This window comes from Mauremys reevesii, linkage group 2, assembly GCF_016161935.1.
Source record: "Mauremys reevesii isolate NIE-2019 linkage group 2, ASM1616193v1, whole genome shotgun sequence".
Classification (NCBI taxonomy): Eukaryota; Metazoa; Chordata; order Testudines; family Geoemydidae; genus Mauremys; species Mauremys reevesii.
Window position 1 is genome coordinate 233,683,505 of NC_052624.1, and position 19,129 is coordinate 233,702,633.

Sequence of the window (19,129 nt, forward strand, 5' to 3'; positions counted from 1 at the left end):
AGATGGCGTATGACCAGATGCCAACATCTGGATGTGTCCCTTTCTATTGTCCAAAACATCATACCAGACAGAAGGGTGACATGTTCCATCTAGGGGAGAATTGACCTGTTTGCCTTCACCACTGGCTATTTAAGCATGAACATAGATAGTAACTCAGTGATTAACACTATGTTTGACTCTTTTATTGTCACAGTGAAGCTTTGACATATTTCCCCTGAGTAGATTTTGGTTAATTTCTCTGCTCCGCTGTTCTCACCACAGTTTCCACATCAGTGAAGTTCCCAGGCTTGTAGCTCAGTGTGAGATTTCTCAGCCTGTGGTTTATTAATCTGTCATGTAGGTCATCTTAATTTCTAACACATCCCCACCAACATTTAAAGAGAAACTTTTTTGCTGATTTTGAACTAACTAAAATGAACATTAATGTTGTTTATTGGGATCAGCTAAATTTAAATGCATATTGAGATTTCTAAAGATTTACAATGTAAAGTTGAGCATTATAGGTTCTGTTCTTTCTAAGTGCATGCATAACATCCATTAAAGGTAACAGGATTTCTCTGAACATTGAAGAGGATATAGATTTGATGAGGTTACATGTCTGATGAAAACAAAAATTACTTTGTTACATATATATTAGCTATGGGTAAATAATGTACATTTTCTATGACTATTAATTGGTTTTGATCTCCTGGTACTTTGGAGCCTGATTTATGATTTTTGAACATTTGGGGATGGCAATAGTGCATTTACTACTTAGGGAGAACTGCAGTGCTTTAAGAGCCAGATTTTCAAAAATGCTGAGCTCTCATTGCACTGGAAGCTGCTTGGTTCAGCACTCTTTTGAAAATCAGGCCACTGTATTTACCTGCCTAACTTGGGAAATGAGCTCTTTTGAAAATATGGGCACTTATTTAGGGTGCTTACATGGAAACTACTGGATGGTTTTGAAAATCTAGTCCTAAACATTTATGAAATTTATGCCTGGATTCCATCCTGCTTTCATGTTGTTCCTTTGTTCAAGTGAGAAACTTCTGAATTTTCTATTCCTTTACAGTACTTTCACTTATAGTCTGAGTAATACTGTAAGCTTCTCATTATTAATCTTCTTGATAATAAAAAAACTAAGAGAAGTTATCCAGCTAAGGACAAGCTCTGAAATGATTGACAACTGCACTTCAGTTGGTCTTTGTAAGAGTTAAGTGGTCAGTGGTGAGATTAAATTCTTTAAGCAAGAATGTGATGCGTCAGTTTAGGCACTAGTTAAAATTTAAAAATTTTAAGCAGAGTAACTGGAACTAATGGATCCTGTTGACTATTCAGTGACTTAAGCTGACTGTCCTATAAGACCCAGAGTTATATAGTTACTAACATTGAATAGAATTCTATTGAATTTGTTTTGGAACATTACTTTAAACAGATTTTAACACATTTTGCAAAGGATGATTACAGAAATCATACAACTTGATATGATTGATTTATTACACAGGAAAGAAAGCATCTAGAAAGGCTAATAAAACCACCTTTCCCTGCTTTCACCTTTTTAGATCTGTTTTGTTTTGTCGAGCAAAAGCAAGTTCTTTTACTTATCTATGGTGAAAAAAGGAAAATGTGTCCCATTATGATATTACATTCTTACATTGTTTTTCTCAAGGTAAATGTGGATAAGATGCATGTAAATGTTATCTAGCCATGTATATAAAACTTTGTTTATGAGCTGATATGAGTAAAAGCCTGCTGAGAAGGATTATTATCAAACTACTAATTACCTAGATATTCTTAAACTAGGATTTTTTATCTTGCTTATAAATACCATGATGTAGTTGTTTTTAATCTTGCTTTTGAACTCTCCCCTCTTTTCACTCTACTCTCTAGAGTGAGTCTCTGATTAATTTTTTCAATGTGTATCAGAAAAGAATAAGTTACTTGATCTAAGCAAATAATTAACAAACTCACCAATCACATGTCATTTAACTATAACTCAGCAATCTATCCCCGGCTCACTGCAAAATTATATCACGCACAAACTCCTTGGCCACTTCCAGACAGAAAATACTTTATGGATTACATAAAAACAAAGATGTTAAAGGGCAGGTATTTTAATATTATATACCAAGACATACATAAACTGTTGTCTATTATCAAATGTAAAGGGAAATATAATCAAGTTCCTCTAAGGGCCCCTCCCCTCCAATCTATAATTATCTACCAGTGCCTGGCTCAATAGATAGGGTTAGCAAATTTATGATTGATCAGGATACACATGAGAATGAAGACACAAGATAGAATGAAGTGTCAGGGTGCAACTTTACTAACATTAACCACTACTGGGGTGAGGGATGGACAAATCAATTGGGTCTAGGGCAAGGTTAACCTGCTTAAGGTGAGACGGCCTCTAGGACAAGACAGATCAGTTCATTCAGTCTAATCCTCCCATACCCATACACAGGGTTAAGCCCCACTGCTGAATCCAATAGCCTTTCACAGCATGCATAAAGAGAAATGTAGATATAATTGAGGGGTATGTGGTCAATCTATGGAAGAGGCAGCTATGCCAGCTGCCTTTTAGTATTACCCAAGGAGCTGACCCCCTAAAATCACTCTTGCCTGCTGTGGAGACAGGCTACAAATTGTGACAACAGCAGTATCTTCGTTTATCCTGATGCTTACCTCCTCCGTCCAGGTGTTTGTTTTTGTTTTGTTTTTAGTACCATTCAATTCCCAAATGTTGGTATCCTTTTTGTCCTAACAAACCTGGCCTCGGTGAACTGATGAGACAGGGACACACACACACAGCTAATCTCATCCAGAGGGGAAAATTTCTTCCTGACCCCCATAAAAAGTGATCTGTCCAGTCCTACAGCAATCTGGAAACCCAGTCCTAAAAACTATTAGAACTTATTGGGTAGGATAAGGTGTGTGTATGGTGGGAGCTGCAAATGCCTGCAATGGCAGCCACATACCTGAGATGGCCTTACAAATAGGGGGAAAGGGAAGAGGGAACCAGTTATCAGTCACCTCCACCAGACCGACCTGTGAGCAGCGGTAGGAGGAGAAGACTTATGTCCTGCCTCCCCTTGCTTCTCCCCACTCCCCATATGGACCATGTGAGTGGGATGGACAGGATGCTGTCATCAGATGGCTATGTCCTCCCTTCACAGAGAGACCCCTGGTGTGGGCATTGTCAAGCTTGTCTTGCCTGTCCTGTCCTGCCCCATTTACTGCGATGGAGATGAGTATTCTCAGGTAAAAGTTTCTCAGTTTCAACAGTTAACTGGAATTCTCTCTCTCCCAATCCCTCACATTCCCTTCTTGTCACAGACTTAAAATGTTAATATCTCATTGAGTGCTGGTTGCTGAGCTCATCAGATCATGGTGTAGTCAATGCAATAATGATCCACCTTCCATTATATTCAAGAGAACCTATTCCTATCTTTATGGTGATATAAACATTTAAGGGATAATTTGATTCATAGTATATAATCTAGCTGCTAAGTGAAACACAAAAGGATGTGCTAATGCTGCAAACAATGTTGTAGTAAATACTTTACATAAATTTCCAAAGGAAATGTCTGGTGTTCTGTGCACTCTGAAGAAATGGTAATGTGCTTAGTGATGAATTGGGTTAAAATTTGAGGAGAGTATGACACTGGAGCTTAACCTGTTGTCAAGTGGTAATATAAAGGGTTTGAATATTGAGCTTGGTCCCTTACTAGCAGGTTCTGTTAGCCCTGGGAAAGAGAGAGCACCTTGCACCCCTGTCTGTTCCCCTCTTGCTAAAGCAGGGTGTGCAGTAATAGGCTCTGGTGGGAGTTGACTGAATCTTTTTGACTGAAGAGAGTCACTGAAACATGAGGGTGATAAAGAAATAATACCTCCCCCCGCTTACCTCCAAGAAAAACTTCCAAGACTATGGTAGGTAGTCAGGGGATGCCTCTGACCAGTCCTTACCATGGAGATAGTAGAGACATCACTCCTACCTTTTCATCTTAAATACAGATAGTTATATTACTGCACATCTTGGTACTGTGGAAAAGAAGTTTCTGGGGAATTAAAAAAAGCCACACAAGTGTATTGTCCAACAGCAGGCAGTGTTACAATGCCAAGTGTTCTAGAGAGATTCAGGCAACTGCTAGACTATAGAATGTAACTGGTTCACTCTTAACAGTCAACTGATTTCAATGAAGGGTTGACGAAGGTAGGAGAGCATATGGGTCAGTGAATGAGCAGCAGCAAAAGGGTTTATTTTCACAGTTTTGGCTTCTATAGAACTTTGGGTGAAAACCAAAACAGTCCATAATCATGAATGATTCAAACGTTTAGAAAACTCCAGCAAGATAGCAGCCAAAAAGGTCATGCAGTCCAAAACATGACTTGTACTTTTCAAGTTGTTGCTTAACAGACATTCTATGTACTGCTTTGTGTGTGTAAGTGATCAATAAAATCAGGTAAAACAGATAGCTTTGTTTATCTTGACCTTACCTAGAGGGTGTAACATTTTCCATATATATCTATATAATGTTACTATTATATACTGCTGTTGCCAAAACTCTAGGTCAGTCACAAACAGTAACAAGATAATCAACAATTTGGTATAAAATTTCTAAAACTTTTACACTTTTAGAATATGTTGTATCTATCCAGATCTGGCCAGAAAATTCTTTGGAGCATAAAAACCTGGATCATATTCTTTTAATGTGGTCTCTCAACTACACATAGGACTAGCCCCTCAGCTGGCATCAGTTGAAAATTGTAAAATGAAATTAAAGGGCATTGTGTGGCCAAATCTCATAGTCAGTTTTGAAAAATCTCATGGAACCCACATATATTACCATTCCCTGAACTTAGCTGGCAACATTTTCCAGACTGTCAGCCACATTAGTGCTCAGTAGGGCTTGTCTGCAATCTCCAAAGGGTTAACAAAATGTGATTTAACAGAGGTCATACAGATTCTTTGGTTTCCAGAGATTTTTACTAATGACTGTGGAGGTTACAGCTGAAAGAGCTCAAAAATGGATTTTTCATTAAGCCAAAGGTAGAAATGTGAAGACAATTTCGGTGTCTAGTTAAGAAACATGCAACGTTAGTCTGTTCCCAGTTACCTTAAAAACGAAAAGGCTCATCGTACTGCATTAACAGTTATTTATTTTTATCATGTGATACAGTAGAGCTTTATGTAATGAATCACCGGTTCTGATGAAAATAGGAGTAAGTTCAACACCTGCAAGAGTCTAGCATTTGCAGAATGCATGAGGGTGGTCTAAGTGTCTAAAAATGTATGTAATGGAAACAGGCTCAGCATAGATTTATTTCCCACAACGATTTGTACTTATGTTTCACCTGGCATGGTTGCTACAGCTAATCTTACAGCCTAGCCTAATAGGTGAACTGTGAAAATATTTCATTAAATTCAGTGACTAGCTCTGATTTTTGGTGTTTTTTTTCTTTTAACTCCCCCGCCCCCCCCCCAACTTTTAGGACAAATTCACAATTAAGATACAGCATGAAATGGGATACGTCTGTTCTTGTATGCTCTCTAAACTAAGCTAGTGGTGGTACTATATAGAGAAGCTTGCATTGTTTTTACTACCTTAGATCAGTTTAGTGGGAGCAGTTCCGTATTTAATCCCATGAGTCACAAATTGGTTTGCAAATTCTTTTAACATTAACCAGTTCAGAAGCCAGCCTTGTCCTTGTTTGGCTCTGGAACATTTATTTTTGCATTGTAGTGTTGCAGATTTTCAGTAATGTTTCAGAACAGAGAGAAGCCTGTGGACATTTTCCTGCCATAAAACAGAAGTCCTTATAGTAGTTTCATGCACAAGAAATACATTTATTTTGCACAAATCTAATAAATTTAATACTGTAATGTCTTGGATGTACAGTTCGTTTAAGACCTAAGAGTCACCTTTTGATATTTGAATTATTAATTACAAAACAGGTTGTAACTCTGCATCAAATCAGGGTGCTACACACTCAACCCTAATATGTAGTACAAATTAATAATTTTCTACCCAGTCTTTTTCCCTTTGATTAATTATGTAATTATTAGGGGTGGACCTGAGCCACAAATCTAGATTTCAGTCACCAAAGTTCAGAAATAGCATCTATGGTCTTGGTTCAACACATGCTAAATATAGGTCCCCATTACAAAACGTGGCCGGAAATTGGGAGTTGCAGCCTTCCTGTGCCTTCAGTGCTGGTGGATTGCTGGTATCTAGAGGTATCACTCTCATTGTCATAAACATGAACCCGTTGCTCCTCATTGGGTTCCGAAGTGGCTAATTGATTTTCTCACTATTTTATTATAAAACAGTATCATGTTATGATGACTATGTTTGAGGTACAAGTCCTGAGGCCAGATTTGAAGTTAATAAATGGGTGGTAACAGCCTCGTATTTACAGTTCCATTCTAAAATGGGCTTAAAATGAGGCACAGATTCCTATTTTTCTTTACAGTAGGTGGCCCTACTGGTGTGGAATTTCACACATTGTTAGTTTTTATGCCTGTTGAATGTGTGTGTTGGCACATGCAAGATGCTTAACCTTGATGGAAACACTCTCCCTAAACATTGTAATTGGAACTGAAATGCTGGCAAAGTGGCACTGTGACACCCATGATGAAGGTCCTGTGCTGTATCCATTTATTGCAAAACACACAGCAATAAGGAAGCTGAGTTATCCATGGGAAGATGGGTCATGAGATGTAGAGTCTTTCACTGCTATGTCACCTCTCTTAATATAGCCCAGGTCAGTTGTGACCAAAAGACATTATCTCCTTGGCTGTTTCCCTAGGTAAAATGAGCTGGTGATTTGAATCCCGTTCCTAGTGGGCAAGTGTCCACATTACCAACCACCATTAACTAGCACCCTGTTGTCTTTCAGCTGAGAGGCAAATAGTTGCATGGGCAAAACACTGGACTACTCTCTCCTACATCTGCTTGGGCTGTCCCTCCAAGACAGGGTTGAGACACACTGGTGGGGCGGGGAAATTTGCGCTGCTGCTTTCTGTACAGTAACTGTTAGGCAGATAAATAGAGTCACTGTGATCCGGCATCTTTCACTGAATTAATATATTATTTTAGAACAAGTTTGTGGCCCCACTTACATGGCTGCACAAGACGTGCATAAAGCTGCTCACAGCACTGGGGGAAAGCAGGCTATGCAGAATCACTGTGTCTCACCCCTCACACATGTGAATGGAAAGGGGCAGAGTGAAGCATCCATCCCCACCAACACACCAGGCAACAGAGGTGTGCCGCAGCATTGGCAGACATGAGGCATCGGGTGTAGACCCAGTGCAGTTTATTCCTTCTCCATAGCAGCGGGGCCCAGTGGGAGGGAGACTGTGACTCTCTGCCTCTGACTTACAGCAAATGGATAAATCACAAGCGAGCCCCAGAACTGACACTATTTTAGAGATCTAACTTTGTCAATCTGGAGTAAGCATACAAGAGGATATAATCGTATATGCACTTTTCCAACATCAGCTTCTAAAGACATGCTTTCACTATCAATTGTGTTTGATTTGAAATAACCTTGATTTTATTAGCTTGTGTTCTATTTTACACCATAACTGGAAAGAATGATTAAATCTAATACAGGCAGAAGGACAATTAAGAGGCTTAATAGTCTTACAGATAAGATAGGATTGCTTTCTGCTAGTGCCTGTATCAGTTGATAATGAGTTCAGATTTTTTTTTAAATGTACCTTCTTTTTCTTCCTTCAGAATTATGCAGGTTTTTTTTTAAAATCGCATTTCTTACTCTGGTTTACAGAATCAAAGTAAACATCTCAAAGGAACATTTTTTAGCTGGGCTAGTCATGCCATTTTTAAACTTCTGCTTATCTGAGGCTAGTATTTCCCTGCTGTCAGAGGTACATGACTTAGCTCAGAATGTGAAAGAGCATCTCAGGCTACAAGTTGCAAGGTCATAAAGAATTTGAAAAACAATACAGGTGTCTAATAATGTGAAAAGAATATCACTGTGCCTGGGTCTGAATGCTAGTAAACTTTATAAAGCTTGGACTGACAGTGGATTGAAGGTTGAAATCTATCTGGAGCTATGCATTGATCCTCAGCACCTTTGGTTCCAGGTCCATATTTGAAGCTAGCCCAAAACAGAGTGATTCCCTTTTCACATTTTTGTATTCACAATATTAGATTGTATTAATTGTCTGTGACAAAATCTAGTCATTTTCTATGGCTGAAAAATTAACAACTGTAGTATTGCAACTACACTAAAAAAAACCCTCAAAGTTCTTTCTGAGTGAATAATTTGAGTCAATTTTGGTTGTTTTGATAGTGTTTGGGATTACACCATGGTCAGGTTTTGTCACTGTTTCTGACAATGAGTAGTGCCTTTCTCTGCAAGTAGCCCCAGTGGAGTTAATCTTTCCTTTCCCTCCAGATCAGTAGGGCTACTTACATAGTGAGGTCTTCATCCTGTAAAGATTTATGCTCATACTTAATTTTAGACATTTAAGTAGTGTAACTTTGAGGCCTAAAGTGCTATTCAATGTGAATATGGAATCTCACCCCATAATTTCAACCAGATATATACTATGCTATTTTTTAAAACACTTTATCACTTAACCCAGGGTGGACAGCTGAGTTCTAGCAAATGACAAAGGAGGCTCCATTATAAATTCCTCTCCTTAATCAGGCAAAGCTCCCAGAATCACATCCAGATTATCTGATGAAACTAGTCAAATTACAAGAAACAGGGTAGAATTAATGCTAGCTTGCATTGATCCCATGTACGAATATATGAACCTTGGATGGGAGAATAATTTAGCCCTAATTGTATCTTGACTGTAAAGGTCATGTCTCTCCTAAATGCCTAAATCCACATTTATGTAAAATTTCACGAATATATGACTTAATTTATTGTAATTTATGTCAACAAAAACATAAAAAAGGACACTATAAAAATAACGGCCCTACTTTGGGCTGTACTTTTTTTTTTATATAAAAGGAATATATTTAATGGGGTTTAAAATGTCATCACTACAAAGAATCAAGTGCTTCCTGCTCCTTTGTAGTCCATGAAGACTCTGATGAACCAAAATGGATGAGATTCTGCTGGGGAAGGCAGGGTCTGGTCATTTTATACATCTTTCATCTTGTAGAGCTCTGTTCAAGAAGTGTTCCCTGTGCCCCAGCCTGTGAGGGGGATTATGGGAGAGAGAGTGAGCATAGAAGGAGCAGGGTCTTCAGGTACAGAGAGATACTGACAATTCTCCTTGAAGAGGACAAATGCACCAGCTGGATGTGCAGACCTGAGGCTTCAATAACAGATGTCATGTTGGACAATGTCATGTTTGCAATGCAAAGTAATGCACATTGAAAAACATAATCCCAATTATACATACACCTCTACCCCAATATAACGCTGTCCTCGGGAGCCAAAAAATCTTACTGCGGTATAGGTGAAACCACATTATATTGAACTTGCTTTGATCCACTGGAGTGCGCAGCCCCGTTCCCCTGGAGCACTGCTTTACCGCATTATATCCTAATTCGTGTTAAATCGGGTCGCATTATATCGAGGTAGAGGTGTATAAAATGATGGTGTTTAAATTAGCTGTTACCACTTAAGAAAGAGATTTTGGAGTCACTGTGGATAGTTCTCTGAAATACCCAGTCAATGGCAGCAGCAGTCAAAAAAGTGAACAGAAAGTTGGGAATCATTAGGAAAGAGATAGATAAGACAGAAAATATCAGATTGCCTCTATATAAATCCATGGTACGCCCACATCTTGAATACTGTGTGCAGATGTGGTTGCCCCATCCAAATATATATATTGGAATTGGAAAAGGTACAGAAAAGGGCAACAAAAATGATTAGGGATGTGGAACAGCTTCCATATGAGGTACAAAGAAAGATTAATAAGACTGGGACTTTTCAGCTTGGAAAAGAGACGACTAAGGGGGAATATGAAAGAGATCTATAAAATCGTGACTGGAGTGTGGAGAAAGTAAATAAGGAAGTGTTATTTACTCCTGCTCATAACACAAGAACTAGGGGTCACCAAGTGAAATTAATTGGCAGCAGGTTTAAAACAAATAAAAGGAAGTATTTCTTAACCCTATGCACAGTAAACCCATGGAACTCTTTGTCAGAGGACATTATGAAGACCAAGACTATAACAGAGATCAAAAAAGAACTAGATAAGTTAATGGAAGATAAGTCCATCAATGGCTATTAACCAGGATGGGCAGGGATGATGTTCCTAGCCTCTGCTTTCCAGTAGTTGGGAAAGGATGACAGAGGATGGTTCACTTGATGATTACCTGTTCTGTTCATTCCCTCTGGGGCACTTGGCATTGGCCACTGTCAGAAGACTGGATACTAGATACTTTGATCTGACCCAGTATGGCCGTTCTGTTCTTATGACTCCTGCCATTCTGATAGAAGTGGAGGAGTAGGATTCTTTTCCCTCCCCACTTTAAAGTTAAGCGTGTACCCACGTCTTGTAAGCCTGGGGCTCTGAGCATGTAATCTAGCTGTATACAATTATTGTATGGCCAAAAACTTGCTTAGTGTTGTATCCTTTTTTGATTCTTGGGCAATTTAAAATGTTGTTTGAAAAAGCTAGTGGCCATTTATAGAAATATCACATCTTCATTTATAATCTTCTCAAAAGTTTAGGTGTCAGAACTGAAAAATCATTTTAGTTAACATTCAAACCTTTATGTACTATTTAAAGTAGCATGTTTATTCTACCAGTTTGGTGCATAATTAGATTATTAGCAATTATCCCACTGCAAAATTACAGCTATTGAAAATCACTTTCAAATTGAAAAGCTTAGAAAACATCAGATGATTTTAGTGCATGATGAAAACAATTCAAAGAATTTTGCTAAACAAATGTGGTATTTCAGCTACAGATTTTTTCCCCTCCAAATCTTTGAAGATAATCCTATATCTGCTATTTAAAAAGTTAGGCTTTGTTGGAAAAGTAAGGATGGTTAAAGGCAGAAATCTGTGTACCATATCAGAAATATAGAACAGTTTTCGTAGGGCCTAATTTTTTAAGGTATTTAAGTACTTGCAGATACAGATAGGAAATTTCAATGGAAGTTAGGCACCTAGGTGCCTACTGGGATTTTCAAAAGCACTTACCTGTATCTATATGCACCTAAATGCCTTTAAAAATCTGACCCTTAGGAGAGAAGGTCTTTCATGTTTCTAGACACATAACATTTTAATGCCTGGGATCCCAAACCCAAGAATTTGGTAGAATTCCCAGATATCATAATAGTCTTCTCTTCTGGTTCGTGGAGTTCAGAAAGTCATATGGATTCTTGAGTGAAAGTGGGAGAAGTCAAATAAAAGGCACCACATTATATAGTTTGTCCGATAGATGCAATGAAGCTTTGTTTTGCTTGTGCTCAAAAGGCCTGATTCAAGGACTACTGAAGTTAATAGGCTCCCTCTGGCTTTGATAAGCTTTGTATCAGGCCCCTACAGACTACATAATGCAACTGGATTGGCCTGGCAACACTATGTAGTACAGGGCACTCACACATTGCAGCATGGTCTTGGGTTGAGGAAAATAGGTATTATCAGCTTCTGAGAATCAAGGACCAGCCTTTTTTTTTTTTTTTTTTGGTACTGTCCCATCTATGGCAGGTTACTGGTCTGAAGAGAGCCACATATGGTCCATCTAACAGAGAAGTTGCTTCAGGGAATAATGCAGCCACTAACTGCTCGTTGGGGGGAAAATTTTTCCACTTTGGGCAAATTATTCCATACTTTTCCACTGTGGGTTCTTGTGCCTTTTTCTAAAGATCTGGCTGCACTGGCTGTCTTCTGAGTCAAGCTAATAGTTTAGATGTTTGATATGGAATGTTCCTATGCAAAAATTTCTGATATGATAGGATCAGTTGTTTCTGCTATGCTGTTTCACTTTCCCTGCCATTCCTAAGAAAATACAGATCTCTCAGCAAGCTCCAGGATCCATGTAACAAGATGAAGAAGAGGAAGTGCTGGGACGATAGAGGACATGCATGGTGCACCTCTGCCAAATAATGCAGAGAATCTGTATAAGTAGGAAAACATCTCTACGGGAACCCCTATGAAAATGGGTTCAAGAGGCATGCTGCTCTGTGGGATACCCTGCAATGTGGCTCCAATGGAGCCATGCTTGCTGGGATACAGACAGGAGGATTCATGGATTCCTTAGCCAGAAGGGACCATTGTGATCCTCTAATCTGAGCTCCTGTAGAGAACAAGCCATAGAATTTCCCCAAAGTAATTCCTATAGCATATCTTTTAGAAAAATATCCAATCTTGATTTAAAAAATGCTACTGATGGAGAATCTGCCATGACCCTTGGTAAATTGTTCCAGTGGTTAATGGCCCTGACTGTTAAAACTTATGCCTTATTTCCAGTCTGAATTTGTCTCGTTTCAACTTGCAGGCATTGCCTTGTGTTATACCTTTGCCTGAGGAGACACAGGGCTCTGTGTGAATGGACCAGTGCCTCTGGTATATCCATAGGATTTTGGGGTTGGATGGATGAATTTTGAGGATGTTTTGAAAGGTTCCTCCTGGAGTTCTCCTCCCTTGCTTGTTGGTTTTTTCCACTGGAGATGGTGGCATTTCCTCTCCCCTATTGTTTTTATATGCTGTTGTAATTAAAGGGGCTTTTAAAGGAATTGTTTGGTGGCTATTTTTGCAAGAACAGCCACCTCCAAATAGCTTTTCATTCAAATAAACATTGTTATATTGTGAATGGTAGATCATACTGCTGTAGTGTCTCTGGCATCAGGTTGTGCTGTTGCAGGAAACTTCACCTCTTGTACCCTGAGTAGCCATTTCAATGGCCCCATTAGCCTGTATGTGTTTGAGTTTTCCATGGCTTCACCCTCTGGCCAGGTCACCTAAAGGTTCAATCCTCTGCCAGGATAACAAAAAGTCCATCTGAAATTCCAAATAAACATCTAAACAATTGATTCTTCCGCCCATCTTGGGCCACGCTGAAGTTATCTGCTTCTTGATCCCCTCTCCTGGTCCCTGTAGAGTGTTCCCCTATGTTGGTTCCTCCCAGCAGGGTTTTCCCTCTACAATAGAACCTTAGAGTTACGAACCCTTCGGCAATGGGTTCGTAACCCTGAAATATGTATAACTCTGAACAAAGCATTATGGTTGTTCTTTCAAAAGTTTACAACTGGACATTGACTTAATACAGCTTTGAAACTTTACTATGCAGAAGAAAAATGTTGCTTGTAACCATCTTAATTTAAATGAAACAAGCACAGAAACAGTTTCCTTACCTTGTCAAAGATTTTTTTTTAACTTAACCTTTTTTTTAGTCGTTTAAATTTAACACAGCACTGTACTGTACAGCATTTTTTTTCTTTTTCTTTTTTTTTTATCTCTGCTGCCTGATCGCATACTTCCAGTTCAGCATGAGGTGTGTGGCTGACCAGTTAGTTCATAACTCTGGTGTTCATAATCCTGAGGTTCTATTGTACTTCCCCATGTTAGGGACTCTGGCAGCTTTCCTCAGGGACCCTCCTTTTTCCTTACAGGCCCTTTTTTTAGAGCCCTTTGCCACAGGAGCCTAACCTGCTCTCTGTGGGTCTCATCATGCCTGACTTTCCCAGTCCCTTCCCAGAAGGGAACTCCCCTTGCTCCTCTTTTGTGGGTCGCCTCCCTTAGACTGAGTTCCCAATTTGTTTAAGAAGTCCTCTCCCTGATTTCCCATAGCTGAGTCATCATTATAATTAAGTGTCCATCACACTCAGCGGTGGATAGTTCTCTGATCGCAGGCTATGCTTACAGCGCCAACTTGTGATAGATAGTATGTAACCAGTCATTGAATGTAGCTAATTAAACACCTGCTAGTTAGTTTTACAGGTCTCTGGTGGTAATCTTTAATGTAACTGTATTGTACAAAGAGTGGGTTCCCATAATTAACTCCTGGGATCATCATAAATGTATGGAATCCTGTAAAACAGCATTTAAGAGCAGCTTGTGTATGGACCAAATTCTGCTGCCCTCCTTCCTCTCTGCAAAACCTGCATAAAGTGGCTTTATATCGGGGTTGAGAAGGAATCTTCCCTTTAAGATAGTCTCTTGGTATAACATGTCTATGCAGTCAGTTCACTACCACTTGTGCAGAACATTGGTTGTGATAGCAATTGGGAATGTAGGTATGGGGTCTTCCTGCCTGAAGACCCCCTGTGGTTCTGCATGTGTTTAGGGCCTTCCATGTTCACAGAGGCTGTGTAGCAGGGATCCAGGAATGGACAGCATTTGGCACCTTTTTATTAAAATGAGCAGAATCAGCTGCTGGACACCCTTTTCAATTTCCTCGAAAATTCAAGTCAATATGACTCCTGATAAGACTAGTTTATGGAACATTCCAAGATTATCACAAGGATTGCTTTGGTGTACCATAAAAGAAAAAAAAGATATAGGCAGAATATGGCATGCAGAAGCAGTTTTACAGCTCCTCCCATCGCTGCACATAAGTGACACCGTTTACAGTTAACTTTGGATTATCAATCACTGATTGCTAGCAAAACAGAGTAGATCTCATCATTCTGCATTTGTACTCTTGAGAAGCTTTCGTTTACTGTTTTCCCATTCAATGATGAGGCTGTCGGAACCAGTATTGGACATGGATATGGCAAACTACAGTGAAGTCTTAGATCCAACTTACACTACTTTGGAGTTTGAAACTATGCAGATTCTGTATAATGGCAATGGTGAGTTCTCATCTGCTCAGTGATGCAAAATCAAGCTATGGGTTAACAGAAAAAAAGTAAAACTAAGTAATGCTGTAAGGTGCTAGTTAAATGTTTTATTAATAGAGCATTTGGGCGGGGGAGTTATGGCAACAGATCTGCTCTTTTACACTTCATCACTAAATCTAAGTTAATAACATGATAACTTTTTTATGTTAAAGAAAATAACTGAACTCCACTGTCATCAGTCAATTAATCAAAGGAAGAAAAGGGTGCTTTCAGCAGTTTTTTTTTTTACTGTAAAACAAATGAATAAGTAGTATTGACAGTTTGGGCATGAAGGTAGATTTTGTACATAACATTTAAAATGATAGATAGAACAAAATTATCCAGAAGTTTGGGAAATTTTACCGATTATGCAGAAAATGATCTCCTTGCTCTTGCTGTCTAGTTTCCAATTGATTGGGCTCATATTTTATTTGTATAATGTAATCCAGTCTTTCTCTCTGTTTCACATATATATATAAAATCTGGAGTTTTTAATCACGTTGACTCTGTACAAGCTAATGTTTAGCTGGGAGAGGCGCTTGGTATTTGATGAGTGTAACATTTTAACTTAGGTTAGAATTGTTTATGATATGGGTTGTTATGCTATGGGTTTTTGTGACATTCAATTCATTAAAATATTGCCTCAAACATGTAGCATGCTGTATTTAACTTTACCATAACTGAATATTCTACTACAGACATAAAGGAAATTTTAGTCTTTGAAAGTGAATGTTTTAATTTAAAGTAATTACTTTAAAATTTAGAACTGAAATTCATTAAAGATAGAGAAAGCATATTTAGCACTAGCACAACAATTATTTTTATCTATTCTAAAACTATATACCCATTGCTGCTGTTTGTAGTTTGTTTTTTAAAAGGCAGTGCAAATATTTCAGCATTTGTGGAAAAATTCATTTGTATTTGTATTTTGTTCCATATAATGTCTTTGATGTGAAAAATGTTCATTCTGCATATCTCACAAATATAGTATAGAGCTTAAGTTGGCCTGTATAGGTGTGTCTTGAAACTTTTGTTTAGATTTTGGATGTTTCCATTACAACTTCTTTGCAGCCAGACTAGTGAACAGAAATGTAGATTTAATTACTGATTCTGCCTAGAAGAAGAAAAAATAACATGAAAGAAAAATTTCCTCTTAAGTGATTATGAGGCTTTAAAAATGGTTACTTGATCTTTAGATGGTTTCTCCACTTACTTGGTTTAAGAAGGGGGATTTTCTTGGTAATTAATTATTTTTTCTTAAAATAACTCTTAAGGATCTGTTAAAGGTGCGCGCGCACACACACACACACACACACACACACACACACACACACACACACACACACACACACACACACACACACACACACAGAGTTAGGCCAGGGAAGTTTATATTAGTAATACAGGTGGTTGAATTATTCAGTGAAAATTATTAGTTGGCAAATTTTAATTCATATTTATTAAATGTAGTCTTATTCTGATTGCAATTCATTTATGAGCTTATTTTAAGTAACTGTAAGAATCAGTTTAAAAGAATGGTCTTGTGGATAATGCACTGATGGGGACTCAGGAGATCTGGTTTCAATTCGCAGCTCTGCTGTATATTTCCTCTGTGAACTTGAGCAAGTATCTTAATCAGAGCTGGTCATAGACGCTTCACCAGAGCCACATTCTGTTGGCACATGCCCTTCTGTCAACATTGAAATGCTTCACAAAATTGAGTTGATTTCACCAGAATTTTATTTCAGATGAAAGCCCGGGGGGAGGGGGGGCAGAAGACAGTTTTGACAACGTTGAAACTAATTATTTCAACATCTTTGGAATAAAGCATTTCCAAAATTTTGCATTACTCATTATGATACAAAATAAAAAGTCAAAATTGATATGAAACACTTTGATTTTGCATAAACTAAATGTTTTGATTGACCCAAAATGATTTTGTTTAATTTTGGCTTGCAGAGAATTTTGACATATTTGTTTTTCATTCCAAATCAGAACAAAGCCAGATTCTGAAATCCTGAAATCCTTTGCAAACTGTAACTTCCAACCTCCGCTCAGTTCCACTCTTAATCTCTCTGTCTCAATTCCCTGGCTATACAATAGAAATAATGCTTCCTTGCTTGTGTTCTTGGCTATTTGTCTATTTAGAATGTAAGCTCTTTGGGATGGGGTCTATATTTTACTAGATGTATGTGCAGTATCTAGCACAATGGGGCTTCTGTCTTAGTTGGAGCCTGTAGATGCTACCATCATATAAATAATTAATATTAATAATAGTTTGCTAAAAAAATATCCTATGGGTTGTTCATAAAGTATTCTGTAACTATTTGTGATATATGATTGAATGTTGAACTCACATAACAATGTTTCTTCTTCTTGACTGGATGATTGAAAATGTAGACAGGAGAATCTTCTTTTTGTATAACTACACACATATACAAAGAATAGCAATTTTGCAAATATTCATCTGAACAAAAAACTTCTCCCAAATAGTGAATAAAAAGAGAATGAATGTGGTAAAACCATATGTCTGTTCTGAATTACAGTGAACATCTGCAAGTTCTCTCTGGTATTCAGCTGTCTCAAATTATAATATATGGAGATATACCTATCTCATAGATCTGGAAGGGACCCTGAAAGGTCATTGAGTCTAGCCCCCTGCCTTCACTAGCAGGACCAAGTACTGATTTTGCCCAGGTTTCCTAAGCGGCCCCCTCAGGGATTGAATTCACAACCCTAAGTTTAGGAGGCTAATGCTCAAACCACTGAGCTATTCCTCCCCTCCTCCCACTTCAGGTGGCATGTCTGTGTGCACACAGAATTTCTACATCAGGGGTTCTCAAACTGGGGGTCAGGACCCCTCGGGGTCACAAGGTCATTACATGGCAGCTCGTGAGCTGTCAACCTCCACCCCAAGTGCCGCTTGCCTCCAGCATTTATAATGGTGTTAAATATATTAAAGAGGGTGTTTAATTTATTAGGAGGATCACACTCAGAGGCTTGCGATGTGAAGGGGTCATCAGTAAAAAAGTTTGATACCCACTTGTCTACATCAACATTGCATGAAACTCTTCCTGTATGGAAATAACACTATGCCAACCCTCTCCAATAATTTTTTCATGAAATTTAATTCAGAACTTTTTTAAAAAGACCTGTGCCAATAATAACTGAGATTCTTTTCAGGAAAGCAATGATGATAGCCAACTATTGCTATGTCATGTGAATTAATTTATGGATGTTTTACAACTGACTGAAAAATGTTGTTTTGTACCAATGTCCCTCTTACTGATTTCTGTTAGCAAGGATATTTAAATAGTTACACACAAATAGAAAGTTAGGTATTTCATGTACACTTTAACTTTCAAACCACTTCTTTGAATCTGCAATAGTTTGGACAAAAAGTGTTTCTTGTTATAAGCATCATAAATTCTGATAACCAGATGTGATGGGTTTGAAAAGATTAATTAGAATAACAACCAGATGTAATTAGACATGCTGTCTTTGTATGATCTCTAAATGGTAAATGCTAATTAAAAGCGAAAAGGCCAGTTAAATCTCCATGTGAGTGTAAATTAGTCATGGTGTTGTATTCGTTTCAGGTTTTAACCATAACTGCATATGTTGTTCTTGTCCCTCATCAGACAGTTCTTCAGCAGAACCACTCAACATGAACACTGCGGACAATGGAGTCAGTGGTCTTTGTGCAATATGTGGAGATAGAGCAACTGGCAAACATTATGGTGCCTCCAGTTGTGATGGGTGCAAGGGCTTCTTTAGACGCAGCATACGGAAGAGTCATGTCTATACCTGCAGGTATTCGAAATATTCAGCTTGGGGACCTTAATTCATATGTAATTAATACAGTGGATATTTTCTTTCTTTTTCAAACTGAATACACAATACAGTGGACAAAATGTATGATTGTTGGTTTGTTAATGTAATGGAAAAAAATCACTTTCCTACAAATCACTGAAAAGAATTGTCTACAGCCAACACGCACACCCCTGTTTACCTGTCTCACATGAGGAAAGTCATACTCATTGCTATGAAACTCTTTGTTACATTTAAATGATGTGTAGGCAAAACAATAAAAATAAATATTACAAGGTATTTAATAAGCATCTAGATAATCACCTTTAAGATAGTATCTTTTAGAATGACCTACCTTGATTCTCCACTAGAGGCAAGTTTTATCACGATTACTTTTTGGTATTGACTGTTCCAGTTACCAGCACCAAGTGAAATACAGCAGGACAGATGCTCAGATGGATTACATTGGAATAGAGCTATCAAAGTCATTAGTGCTAGACTAATTTATACCAGCTAAGGAACTGGTTCACCATTTTTTGTATGTGAACATATAGAGAATTTCCTAAAAA

General features: G+C 38.2%; 1 protein-coding gene across 6 annotated transcripts in view; it reads left to right on the forward strand.

Moving 5' to 3' along the window:
• Positions 1 to 19,129, forward strand: part of HNF4G (hepatocyte nuclear factor 4 gamma) — a 276,933-nt gene that overhangs the window by 239,094 nt on the left and 18,710 nt on the right. For all 6 annotated transcript variants that reach the window (XM_039527147.1, XM_039527143.1, XM_039527146.1 and 3 more), the window contains one exon: positions 18,392 to 18,563. In XM_039527147.1, coding sequence (XP_039383081.1) covers positions 18,418 to 18,563 — 146 coding nt within the window. In that variant the 5' untranslated portion in view covers positions 18,392 to 18,417. The remainder of the gene's footprint in view (positions 1 to 18,391; positions 18,564 to 19,129) is intronic.